At 42.3% G+C, this 13,357-nt stretch overlaps 1 protein-coding gene across 11 annotated transcripts in view; it reads left to right on the top strand.

Moving 5' to 3' along the window:
• The window catches only part of TRIM2 (tripartite motif containing 2), a 161,387-nt gene that overhangs the window by 116,063 nt on the left and 31,967 nt on the right, over positions 1-13,357 (top strand). For all 11 annotated transcript variants that reach the window (XM_045994594.1, XM_045994578.1, XM_045994587.1 and 8 more), the window contains exons 4-6: positions 8,133-8,284; positions 9,467-9,647; positions 10,732-11,455. In XM_045994594.1, the coding sequence (XP_045850550.1) occupies positions 8,133-8,284; positions 9,467-9,647; positions 10,732-11,455 (1,057 nt within the window). The remainder of the gene's footprint in view (positions 1-8,132; positions 8,285-9,466; positions 9,648-10,731; positions 11,456-13,357) is intronic.

Raw genomic sequence — 13,357 nt, 5'->3', positions numbered from 1 at the left:
GACAAGCAGACTCCCTGCTAAGTGGGAAGCCGGACCTGGGGCTTGACCCAGCACCCTGAGATCATGACCTGCCACCCAGGCACCCCAACAGTAACTGTAAAATTCTTAATTAAAATGCCCCAGTAAATTCATATTATGTAAGAATTAATAAGTAAAGAAAATTATGAGTATCACAAGAGAAAATGGGCAAAGAACTCAGAAAATTCACAGAGGATATAAAATGGCTAATTATCATATGAGAAAAAATGTCAAACTTCACAAATAATCACATCTTTTCAAATTAGGTACAGGTTTTTAAAGATAATAGGTAGTGCTGATGAGGATAGGAGAGACATTTTCCTATGCCGTGAGCGGGAGCGTGAATTGCTCTACAGAAAGTTTGTGTCAATTTGTCAAACTGCAATGAGTGTTTTATGCAACTTGCTATCGTTTCATTCAGTAATTCCACGAATAGAAATATTTCTGAGGAAACTGCTGGAGAAGAGAATGAAGATAGAAGACTGTTAATTGAAAATTTTATGTGATAGCAAAATTGGAAATAATCTGAACGTGCAATATTAGGGAAATGGTTACATGATGGTTAAGTCCCTACAACTGATTATTGGGTAGCCATTGAAATTGATGTTATGGTAACAAGTAACATTTTTCCAATATGTGAATATGATTGTGTGTTTATATAGACCTTTGTTTTTAATTAGTGAGAACACCCTGTATATGCAGTATAGAAAGGAGAAGGATATTCTGTGCAAACATATTCTGAGGTACAAACAGAATTTCTTTTTTTTTTTTTAAAGATTTTATTTATTTATTTGACAGAGATCACAAGTAGGCAGAGAGGCAGGCAGAGAGAGAGGGAGAAGCAGGCTCCCCGCTGAGCAGAGAGCCCGATGCGGGGCTCGATCCCAGGACCCTGGGATCATGACCCGCGCCGAAGGCAGAGGCTTTAACCTACTGAGCCACCCAGGCGCCCCACAAACAGAATTTCTAAAGATGTATTTCGTGAGCACAGCTCAGCAAATGAGACCCTTGGATGCCGCAAGCTGCTAAGCAGAATCACTCTTAGAGATGCTGATTCCAGCAAAGTTAAAGAATCCTTTAGGTTAAAACTTTGTCTTGTCCCTCTACAAAAAACGCATCACATCAAATCCACTAAAAAAATCTATCTAGAGTTTGAACCTTCTTGAGGTAGATGATGCTATTTAAAGCATGTTTTGGCAGCGCCTGTGTGGCTCAGCTGGTTAAGCATCTGCCTTTAGCTTTCGGCTCAGGTCAAGCTCCCAGGGTCCCAAGATCAAGTCCCATCAGACTCCCAGCTCTGCAAGGAGTCTGCTTCTCCCTCTGACCCTCTCCCCTTTCATGCTCTCTCTCATTTTCTCTCCCTCTCAAATAAATAAATAAAATCTTTTTTAAAAAGTTTAAAAAATAAATAAAGCATTGTTTGGGTGCTTTCTCTGTGCTGGAATCATATAATTTATAAACCAGCAAAAGGCCTTGGAAATTAACAGCATGTGTCTTCAATCATTCTATTGTTTCATCAAAGATTGTAGGAGTTCACTGCTGCTGCTTTGAAACAGGGGTCCTCATTGCATATTCAAGTCAAATACACGCAGTACATGTACAAATACACGCAATATTGCAGATAAATTGCTGCAGTTAATTGCCATGGGTAAATCTTTAAAAACAATTCAAGCATCTGAAGGTTAATAAAATCTGGTAATTAACAATAAAGCAGGATGTTGTCCTCATAACTGCCTGGTGCTGATTAGCACACGTGGATGAAAGCCTGTCATTTGCTTTAAGTGCTGTGACACTATCTGTCTTCTAATTAAACTGTCATGGCTGTATTGTCCAATACAAAGAAGAATGGGAATAGTGGTCAGGGGTTTAAGAGGTTCTTTGCACGTAAAGCAGACATTTGCACTCATGCTTGCAGTCCCTGGAAGACAAATGATCATTAAACCCTGTTATGGCTTGCTTAGGCACCTTACTAATGAGGATGTTAAGAGGTGCAAAGGAGAGAGCCTCATTAAGAATGCCCTACCACTAACAAATCCCCACTTCCACAAGGCCCTGACCACCCTTCCCACTATATTAGTAATGCATACTTCTTGCCTTGTCATTTTCACAAATGGTAACTACCTGTCAACAAAAATAAGCTAGTCCTAGCCTCTGGCCCATCTACCCTGGGAACGCCAGCATCATGTCACTCACAATGGATGAGCTCCACTGAGTCTCACACTTCGAACAGTGACCTCTCAGTCAAAGAGGTCAGAACCTGAGCACAAGCATTTGAGAATGACTGGTCATTCACATTTCAGAATGATTCTAGGGGCTTTGTTTCCAAGAATCACTTAGGAGACCAAACCAGGGACAATTACCCAGGTACACTGCTATCTCTTCAAAGATGCGTTTCTTTTTTAATTAAGGGAAAATTCACATAACGTAAGATTAAACAGCCATTTCAAGTTATACAATTCAGGCCGGTTCTTGATTTTGGCTCAGGTCATGATCTCAGGGTCCTGAGATTGAGCCCCACCCACATCAGGATCTTCAGTGGGCATGGAGCCTGCTTAAGATTCTCTCTCTCCCTCTGCCTCTTCTCCCCGCCCCCCTCTCCTGCCTGCTTACTCTCCCTCCATAAAAAAATAATAATTAGAAAAATTAAAATATACAGTTTAGTGATTTTTAGTATATTCAACAGGTTGTGCAAATATCACCACTAATTCAGAACTTTTTCATCATGTCACTCCCCATTCTCTCTTTCCCCTAACCCCTGGCAACCACTAGTGTGGGTTCTATCTCTATGTGTCCGTTATAGACATTTGATATAAGTCAGTCATAAATTAGGGGCCCTTTTGAATCTGGATTCTGTCACTTAGCATAATGTTTCCAAAGTTCATCTACATTGTAGTATATAGAACTTTGTGCCTTTTTTATGGATAAATAATATTTCATCATCTGGATATACCACAATTCATTTGTCCATTCATCAGTTGTTGGAGATTAGGGTTGTTCCCACTTTGGGGCTACTGTGAATAACGCTATGGACATTTGTGTACAAGTTTTCGTGTGGATGTATGTTTTCAGTTTTCTTGGGTATATACCTAGGAGTGGGTCACATAATCATTCTGTACTTAGCTTTTGAGGAGGCACCAAATTGTTTTCATAGTGACTTCTCCATTTTACATTCCTGCCAGCAAAGTAGGAGAGTTCTGATTTTTCCACATTTTCACCAACACTTGTTATTATCTGACTTTTTGAGTCTAGCCATCCTAGTCGGTATGGAGTATCTCTTCATGGTTTTTGATTTGGATTTTCATAGTGATTAATAATGTTGAGCATATTTTTTTGTGCAAATTGGCCATTTGTGTATTTTCTTTGGAGAAATGTCTCTCCAAGTCCTTTGCCAATTTTTGAATTGGGTTCTTGAGTTGTAGGGATTCTTTATGTGTTCTGGGTACTTCGTCCTATCAGATATATGGCAAGCAAATACTTTTTCCTATTCTTTTCCCTCTCTCTCTTTTTAAAAGCTTTTATTTTTAAGCAATCTCTGTACCCAATGTGGCACTCAAACTCATAAGCCCGAGATGGAGAGTCACATCCTCTTTTGACTGAGCCAGCCAGGTGCCCCTCTTTTTACTTTCTTAATCGTATCTTGATAGTGCCCTTGACGCACCAGATTTTTTTTTATTAACATATAATGTATTATTAGCCCCAGGGGTACAGATCTGTGACTCATCAGGCTTACACATTTCACAGCACTCACCATAGCACATCCCTCCCCAATGTGATGCCCAAGATTTTTTGACGAGGTACAATTTATCAGCTTTTTGTTGTTGTTAGTATCATATCTAGGAAACCACTGCGAAATCATAAGTCGTAAAGATTTACCCCTTTTTTTTTCTAGGAGTTTTATAGTTTTAGCTTATATGTTTAGGCCATTAATCTATTTTGAGATAATTTTTGTAGATAGAGCAAAGTAAAGGTTCCACTTCATTCTTTTACATGTGGATATCCAGTGGTCTTGGTATCATTTGCGGAAAAGGCTATTTTTTTTCTCCATCGTGTGGTCTTGGCACCCTTGTCAAGAATCAGTTGACCATAAACATATGGTTTCATTTCTGGATTCACAGTTCTACTCCATTGTTCAATATGTCTAGCCTTATGTCAGTAACATAGTATTTTGATTATTCTAGGTTGGTATTAAGTTTTGAAATTGGAAAGTCTGACTCTTCCAATTTTTTTTCCCCCAAGATTGTTTTGGCTGTTCAAGGTCCCATGTAATTCCATCTGAATTTTAGGAACAGCTTGTTCACTTCTGTGAAAAGGGATGCTTGAATTTTGATAGATATTTCACTAAATCAATAGATCAATTTTGGGCATGTTGCCTTCTTAACAATTTTAAGTCTTCGAGTTCATGAGCATGAATTACTTTTCCATTAATTTCCATTATTTAGGTATTCTTTCATTCTTTCAACAATGTTTTGTAGTTTTCAGTGTACAAGTCTTAAACCTTCTTGGTTAAATTTATTCTTAAGTATTTTCTATTCCTTTGATGCTAGTATGAATGGAATTATTTTCCTGATTTCATTTTTGGATTGTTCATTGTAAAGTATTTAGAAATACAACTGATTTTTGTTTGTTGATCTTGTATCCTACAGCTTTGCTGAATTCATGTGTTAGTCCTAATAGTTTTGTGGGGAGGGGAGGCCTGGGTGGAGGGTGTATTCTTTAGGGCTTTCTATATATAAGATCATATCATCTCGGAATAGAGAAATTCTTACTTCTTTCTTTCCAAAGTGTATGCATTTTATTGCTTTTTCTTGCCTAAATGCCCTGGCTCAAACTTTCAGTACATTGCTGAGTAGAAATGGCAAGAGTGGTCATCCTTGTCTTGTTCCTTATCTTAGGGGATCACCATAAGGTATGATGTTAGTTGTAGGATTTTTGTAGAAACCTCTTGTCAAGTCGAGGAAGTATTCTTCTATTTCTAGTTTGATAAGTGTTTTTATCATGAAATGGTATTAGATACTGTCAAATTTTTTTTCCTGCATCAATTGAGATGACCATGTGAGTTCCCCCGACTTTATTCTATTAATGTCATGTATTGCATATACTAATTTTTGTATGTGAACTACCTTTGCAGTCCTGGGTTAAACTCCACTTGTTCATACTGTATAATCCTTTTAATATACAGCTTGATTCAGTTTACTGGTATTTTGTTAAGGATTTTTGCCTCTATATTCATAAGGGATATGAACTTTTCTTGTGATGTCTTTTGCTTTGGTGTTGGGGGTTGTTGGCCTAATAGAATAAGTTGGGTATGTTCTCTCATCTTCTATTTTTTGAAGAGTTTGGAAGGATTGGTGTTAATTCTTCTTTAAATGTTTGGTAGAATTAATCAGTGAAGCCATCTGGTCCTGGACTTTTCTTTGTTTTTTGAATACTGATTCAATATCCGATTATAGGTCTGTTCAGGTTTTCTATTTCTTCTTTGGGTCAGTTTTGGTAGTTTGTGTGTTTCTAAGAATTTATCCATTTTATCGATATTATTCAATTTGTTGGCATACAACTGTCCCTACTATCCTGTTTGTCAATGTTGCTGATCTTTATAAAGAACGAACTTTTGGTTTCATTGATTCTCTCTATTGTATTTCCATTTTCTGTTTTATTTATCTCCACTTTCATCTTTATTATTTTCTTTCTTCTTCTTGCTTTGGTTTTAATTTTTTCTTCTTTTACTAGTTCTTTAAGGTTGAAACTTAGATTACAGATTTGAGATCTTTCTTCTTTTTAAAGTAGGCATTTATAACTAACATTTTGCTCTGAGTGCTGTCTCATAAGTTTCGGTATATTGGGTTTTCATTTTTACTCATCTCAAAAATATATTCAAATTTCCCTTGTGATTTCTTCTTTGACTCATTGTTCAAGAGTAAGTTATTTAATTTTCCAGGTTTCCTTCTGTTACAGATTTCTAATTTAATTCCATTGTGGCCAGAGAAGATACTTGTGTGATTTTAATCTTTTTAAATTTATCAAGACTTTTGTGACCTAATATATGGTCTATTCTGGAGAACTTTCCATGTGTACTTGACAAAAACGTGTATTCTATTATTGAATAGAGTGTTCTATAGATGGCTGTTAGGCCTAGTTGCTTTATTGATCTTCCATCTAAGTGTTAGATGGTTAATGAAAGTGGGGTATTGAAATCTCCAGCTGTTGTTGGACTGTTCATTTCTCCCTTTAATTCGGTCCCTTTTTACTTCATATATTTTGGGGCTCTGTTGTTGGGTACACATTTGCTTGTAATTGTCATATCTTCTTGATAAATTTATCATCTAGTTATAATATAATGTCCTTCTTTATCTGTTGTAACAGCTTTTGTCTCGAAGTTTATTTTGTCTGATATTAGAATAGCCATTCCAGTTCCCTCTCTCTTTCTCTCTGTTTCTTTTTGGGGGAGGGGGAAGCAGGGAGAGGCAGAAGGAGAGGAAGAGAGAGAGAATCCTCAGCAGGCTCCACACCTAGGGTGGAGCTTGCCAGCCCAGGCCTCCGTCTCACAAACCTGAGCTGAAATGAAGCATCCCGTGCTTAACTGAACCACCCAGGCACCACACTCCTGCTCGCCTCTGATTACTCTTTGCATGGAATATTTTTTCACCCTTTTAATTTCAATTCTATTTGTGTCTTTGACTCTAAAACGAGACTCTTATAGACAGCATACAGTTCATTCAAAGAGCAATTTTTGAGTACTTACTTTGTGCAAGCAATTACTTAGGCTCTGGGTAAGAGACTTCCTGTGTTCAGGAACTTAATATCTTATAAATATTTCATAAAATGGGGTATAAATAAAGGTGCTTTGGAGGGAACATTCACTTTGTGAAAATCCACCAATCTTTAGGAAGACTTTTGCCCTTTTCTATATGTGTCTTATACTTTAAGAAAAAGTTCCCTTCAAGAAGCACTTCGGGAATTCAAAATTGGAAGAAGTTATTTTCAGCTGAGAGAATAGGGGAATGCCTTCACCTGGAAACTGACTTTTGAAAGGCTTTATGTTATATTGTTACTGAGAGTTCATCATAATCAGGATAAGTGGCTTTATTTTCGTGGAAGCGGATGATACCATCATCTTCATCTTCATCTTCATTATCATCATCATCATCATATCGTCATTGCTGCTGCTTCATCATGCCAGTACCAAGCATCATCTACTTCTTCGTGCATATTAACCTACTGAATTCTCAAAGGAGCCCTAGGAAGTAGGTTACTATTATTGTCTTTATTTAACAGAGGAAAACTTGAGACACAATGAAGTTACCTAAGTGGTAGAGCCAGAGTACAAATTGCTCCATACAGCTTATCTCTTATAAAAAGAGTATCAGTTCTCAAAGTATAGTTCAGGAACCCTTTGGGACCCAAGACCCTTTGTGGGGAGGGCAGTCCACAGATCAAAACTATATTTATAATAATACTAAGGCATTATATGCCTTTTTCACTGTCATTCTCTCAGGAGTGTACAGTGCGATTTTCCAGAGACAACATGATCTGTGCTATCACAACAGATTGAATGCGGAAGCAGATATGAGAATCCAGCTGTCTTTTATTAAGCCAGACATTGAAGGAAATTTTACAAGTGGGAAACAATACCACTCTTCTCACAACATTTGTTTTGCCAAATAGAGTGATCTTTCATGAATTGTATTGTTCATGTTAACATTTAATGGGCTTATTATTGCTTTTAATAAATTAATAAATACTTAAAATTTTTGTTTCAGTTTTTCCGATAAATATCTGTAGATACAAGTCATATACATAAAAGCACTTTGGAGTCCTCAGTCATTTATAAAGAGTGGGAAAGTGTCCTAAGATCACAGAGTTTGAGCATCACAGTCCCATGCTGTTTGGCTCTCAGGTAATAGCCACGGAAGAGCTGGTTTTGTGAGGACAGCAGCAGCTTTGGAGTCTGACCCACCTCTCTTTGAGACCTGCACAGTTTACCCTTCCTTTACTTCTGTGACACCGGACATACTGCCTACATCCTGCGAAAGCCATGAGAAGGCCGACTAAAGGCCTAGTGTGTAGTAAGCACCCGATTAGTGGCAAACCAGACCCTGTTTTTGTGTTACCCACAGGTGATGGACTTTTACTGCCAGTCTTGCGAGACCGCCATGTGTCGGGAGTGCACTGAGGGGGAGCATGCGGAACACCCCACAGTCCCCCTCAAGGACGTGGTGGAGCAGCACAAGGCCTCGCTCCAGGTCCAGCTGGACGCTGTCAACAAAAGGTGCACACGCCTCCCCCAGACTCCCGACTGGCTGAGCATGAGGCTTGGCCTCTGGATCTCCCGCCTCAGTGGGATGATAGGTTCACGCTACCTTAAATAAATTCTCCTTTGATGGTGGATCTGTAGTCATAAACTAGTGAGTGATAAGGGTCATCCCCTGCCCCTTGGTAAAATTTCAACCTCCTTATGTTATGAGTGGTGGCATTTTTGTTTTAGTACCTTTGAATGATTAAATGAATAAAATACTTTCAGGGAAAATGTACCCGGGAGATCCCTGAAATCCGTGCCTGAAACCAGGCTCTCTGAGTTTTTCTTAGTTGCTCTTTCTGACATATACTGGTATACTGGACCATTGTGTTGACTGTCACTAGCTTGTCTCTGTTTGAGCCCAGCAAAATAGTACCAACCAGTGATTGTTCAATTTTCCTTATGTTTCCCTGCTTCCAGCCTTTATCTATGGCGTGGAAATGAAGGGACAGGGTAGTTGTGTGATACATGAGAAAGACCAAAGAAAGGAAGTAAACAACCAGCTGAAAATCTGTCATCACCAACAGTTGTAGTGAGAAAATATGGTTATTCTATAATAATTAAAGGAACTTGGAAGCTTGCAAATGTTCCCAGGGAACTCAGAGTCTGGATAAGTTTTTCATATGATTAGGTGGAAAGATACAACTATATATTTAGAACAATGGTTCTCAATTGTGGGCAGTTATACCCTTGGAGGCATTTGGCAATGACCTGGAGACAGTTTGGTGTCACAGTTGCGTGTGGGGGTGCTGTTGGCATCTGGCAGAAGACAGGATGCTGTTAAACATCTTACGACACACAGGATAGTCCCCTGCCACAAAGAAGCATGTGGCCTACAATGTTATAGTGTCAAGTTGGAGAAGGCTTGCTTCAGAATGAGGAGAAGCCATGCTGTTTAGAGAGCCTCAAAACTTTGTACCATCAATTATTAAAATTAGATGATTGATTAGATGAAGTAGACGTGGACCCTCAAAGTCTCTTCTCTCAGAAGCAGTTAATTATGTCATGTCTTATTTATTCTGTTCTTCTGCTATTACTTTTTTGAAGATGATGAAAGGCAGAGAAAATGTTTTTTGACAAAACATAGTGTTTAGATAGATGTTTCTCTGTTTCTGGGTTGATGTTAAATAATGATCTTTAATGATTGTCCTCCAGGCTCCCAGAAATAGATTCTGCCCTTCAGTTCATCTCAGAAATCATTCATCAGTTAACCAACCAAAAGACCAGCATTGTGGATGACATCCATTCTACCTTTGATGAGCTCCAGAAGACTCTGAACGTGCGCAAAAGTGTGCTGCTTATGGAACTGGAAGTCAACTATGGCCTCAAACATAAAGTAAGATTCCAGCCATTCTCATAGATACACAGTAAGAGACATGGTATCCTGGGCACCTCTCTGCACTAGCTTACTGGGTTCTAATAATAGCAAAGGGGACTCAGATGCGTCCTTAATGTCACTGTTGCATAGTAAACAGTAGTTTTCTTTTTTAAACAATTTACTTACTTATTTTAGAGAGCGAGAGAACGAGGGGGTGGGGGAGGGACAGATTGTGTTGAGCAGGGAGCCTGATGCCAGCTTCATCCTGGGATCCCAGGATCACGACCCCAGCTGAAGGCAGATACTTAATCACCTGAGCCACCCTGGTGCCCCTACAATAGTTTTCATTTAATGGCACATCCAGCTATTTTTTCCATCGTCTTTTCAGCAAATTCTATGATTCTGTAACCATAAGGTCCAATTTATAATTTGAAACAAGACAAGATTGAATATAAAGTCATGTTTTCAGGATTTAGGTTTAAGCTGGATTATTTTCCTTCCTTGATTATAACGTCTAATAATCTCTTAATTGCTCTCTCATCCACACCAACCTGTTAGTCAGCTTCCAAGAGAACCCTGACTGCGGCCTTCAACATGTCCAATCACAAAACCAGGGATCAAAAGCTTCTGCTATTAGGGTGTGGAGGGTTTTCATTAGTCTGGTTTCTTTTCCTTTAGGTGGCAACAGGGGATTTGGGGACTTTACGGAGAGATACTGAATAATGAATATTTCGGATGCCGGGCATAGCAATTTGTTTTCTCGGCTCCTAGTGGTGACGTTTCCGCTCGCCCCATCAAAAACACATGACCCAAAAAATATGTGTGTGGGAGAGTCTGGGCGAGGAGGAAGGGAAAGAGGAGGTACCGGGAACGCAATTCAGAATCAGGCTTTAGAAGCGGGTTCGCTGGGCCGGCCGGATTAAGGAACCCCTCCTCCCCCGGGAGAGCCAGCGGCGTGGGCAGGTGCAGGACCCCGTGGCGGCCGGCGGAGGGCAGTGCCCCCGCGCGCCAGCGCGCAGCGTTCGATGCGCTGAGCTCGTGCGCCGCGGCCAGCGCTCACCCGACCTCGCTTCCCCCCAACTCCCCACCCCCACCCCCGCAGGTCCTTCAGTCGCAGCTGGATACTCTGCTCGAGGGGCAGGAGAGTATAAAGAGCTGCAGCAACTTCACGGCGCAGGCCCTCAACCATGGCACGGAGACGGAGGTGCTGCTCGTGAAGAAGCAGATGAGCGAGAAGCTGAACGAACTGGCCGACCAGGACTTCCCGCTGCACCCGCGCGAAAACGATCAGCTGGATTTTATCGTGGAGACCGAGGGGCTGAAGAAGTCCATCCACAACCTCGGGACGATTTTAACCACCAACGCCGTCGCCTCCGAGACGGTGGCCACGGGCGAGGGGCTGCGGCAGACCATCATCGGGCAGCCCATGTCCGTTACCATAACGACCAAGGACAAAGACGGCGAGCTGTGCAAGACGGGCAACGCCTACATCACCGCCGAGCTGAGCACGCCCGACGGCAGCGTGGCGGACGGGGAGATCCTTGACAACAAGAACGGCACCTACGAGTTTTTGTACACTGTCCAGAAGGAAGGGGACTTCACCCTGTCGCTGCGGCTCTATGACCAGCACATCCGAGGCAGCCCGTTCAAGCTGAAGGTGATCCGGTCAGCCGACGTGTCTCCCACCACCGAGGGAGTGAAGAGGCGCGTGAAATCCCCGGGGAGCGGCCATGTAAAGCAGAAAGCGGTGAAGAGACCCGCCAGCATGTACAGCACTGGGAAACGAAAAGAGAATCCCATCGAAGACGATCTGATCTTTCGAGTGGGTAAGGAGAAGGCGCCGCCGCGCCCCATGGTCTGAGCGCTGCTCTGGTTAAGGGGCGCCGGGGAAAGGGTTGTGGCAAATGGGAACCTTGCGGATCGGGACTTGGACCTGTAGGCGCTGGGGGACACTGGGGTATTTTATTAGGTGAGTTTAGGCAGTCTTATCCGGAAATTTTAGGATTTATTTCTCCCCTTTCCTCCCTCCTTCTCCCTCTTTCTTCTCTCCCTCCTCATTCTTCTTCCTTCTTCTCTTACCTCCCTTCCTCTTCGCCCGTCAGCCTCTCTCCCCTCTGTCCTCCTCCTTCCTCCCAATTCCTCCCCACCCTCCGCCTCCCATCTCTCCAGTTTCCCCCTCTCTGGTTCCTATCACTCCCTCCCTCTTTTCCCTTCTTTCTCCCCCTTCCCTTCCCCCCTTCTCCTTGTGCTCTCCTCTCTCCCCCTTCCTCGCTGCTCCTTCCCCACTTCCTCCTCTGTAACGCAAGTGCTGCATATTCATTGTAGAAAATTAGAAAGGAAAATAAGCAAAAAGAGAAAACAGAAAAAAATCACAGCACTCTACCCGAAATTTTGAAGAACTTGTTGACCAACTCACCGCCCCCTGACCCCCCCCCCCACTCCCGCCAAAGGAATGTCTTCAGCTGTAACTAAAGGCAGAGCGATTGTTATTTGAGATCGCTCCATTGTTTCTCTGAATCTGCCGGCTCCGGCTGCACTGTGGGCGGAGGACCTAATGCCTCCCTGTCACTGCTTCTGTACCATAGGGCTGGGGATGGGGGACACGGAGCAGTGCAAGTCGTGGTCACTTCCAGGTGTGTGATCTGGAGAGCAGCCCCAAAGAGGGGAGGGTGGATGGAAAATACGGAGAATGGAATGGGGCTGGGGCGGAAACCAGGCGATGAGCCAATAGATTGGAGAATGCAAATCTCAAATTCCCTTGTCTGCTTTATTGCCTCTGATTTTAACTGTTTATTCTCTCAGTAGAAAGCAAACCAAAGGTAAATATCAATGGCTTTGTCATTCTTCAGGAAAAAGCCTGCATTTTGGTTAATGTTTCCAAAATTACTTTTATCTTTATCCTGCTTATCTTTCTGCCTCTTCAGTCCTGTGTTGCAGAATCTCTGAAAGGGCACTGCGTGGAGCCTGGGGTTCAAATAGATTGGGGAGACCTTAGCTTCAGTTAAGGAAAGTTTTTGTTGTTGTTGTTGTTGTTTTAACCCCAGAACCTTTAGAATCTGCCAGTGTGCCCTGTAAGTCTCCAAGGCAGGAGAGGGATAACAGGCAGCACTTCCACAAAGCTTTCGTGCAGAGAACTTTTTCCGTGGTACATCCTGGGGAACAAAGGCTCCTTGGAACCTCCTTGGTCAGCTGCTGCTCTTGTGTTAATACTGCATCTTGTAAAGGCCATGATGGGACATGTGACTTGTCCACTCACAGCCCGGAGGCCCTCCTTCCTTCACTGGCCGTATGTGCCACATGTGTGCAGAAGTTGTCGATCTGCCTGCTGAAGGGGGTTGGAGGAATTGGGTGAGGACCTGGGCAGGTGCAGGAGTGGGAGCCTCCCAGGTCTGCTGCTCTGGTTCTGCCACTTAACTTGAACTTTAGGCAGGTCTCTCAGCTTCTCTGAGCTCCAGTTTCCATGTCCATAAAATGAGAATAGAAAAAATATCTGCCTCGCGGAGCTGATGAAGTTCTAGAACACAGGTGAGGTTGGGTGGGGTGAGGTCCGGAGCCGATGACCAAGAAAGAATTCTTGAGACATCTTTGGTGCAAAATGGTGGTTTATTAAAGCACGGGGGCAGGACCCGTGGGCAGGAAGAGCTGCTGTCCGGGGGTTGTGAGGAGTGGCAGGTTCTGTACCATCGGGGTGGGGGAAGGAAAAGGGAGGTTTCAGTAGAACTTTCATA

The sequence above is a fragment of the Meles meles genome, chromosome 2, assembly GCF_922984935.1.
Source record: "Meles meles chromosome 2, mMelMel3.1 paternal haplotype, whole genome shotgun sequence".
Classification (NCBI taxonomy): domain Eukaryota; kingdom Metazoa; phylum Chordata; class Mammalia; order Carnivora; family Mustelidae; genus Meles; species Meles meles.
This window is presented reverse-complemented; position numbering and strand designations above follow the sequence as displayed.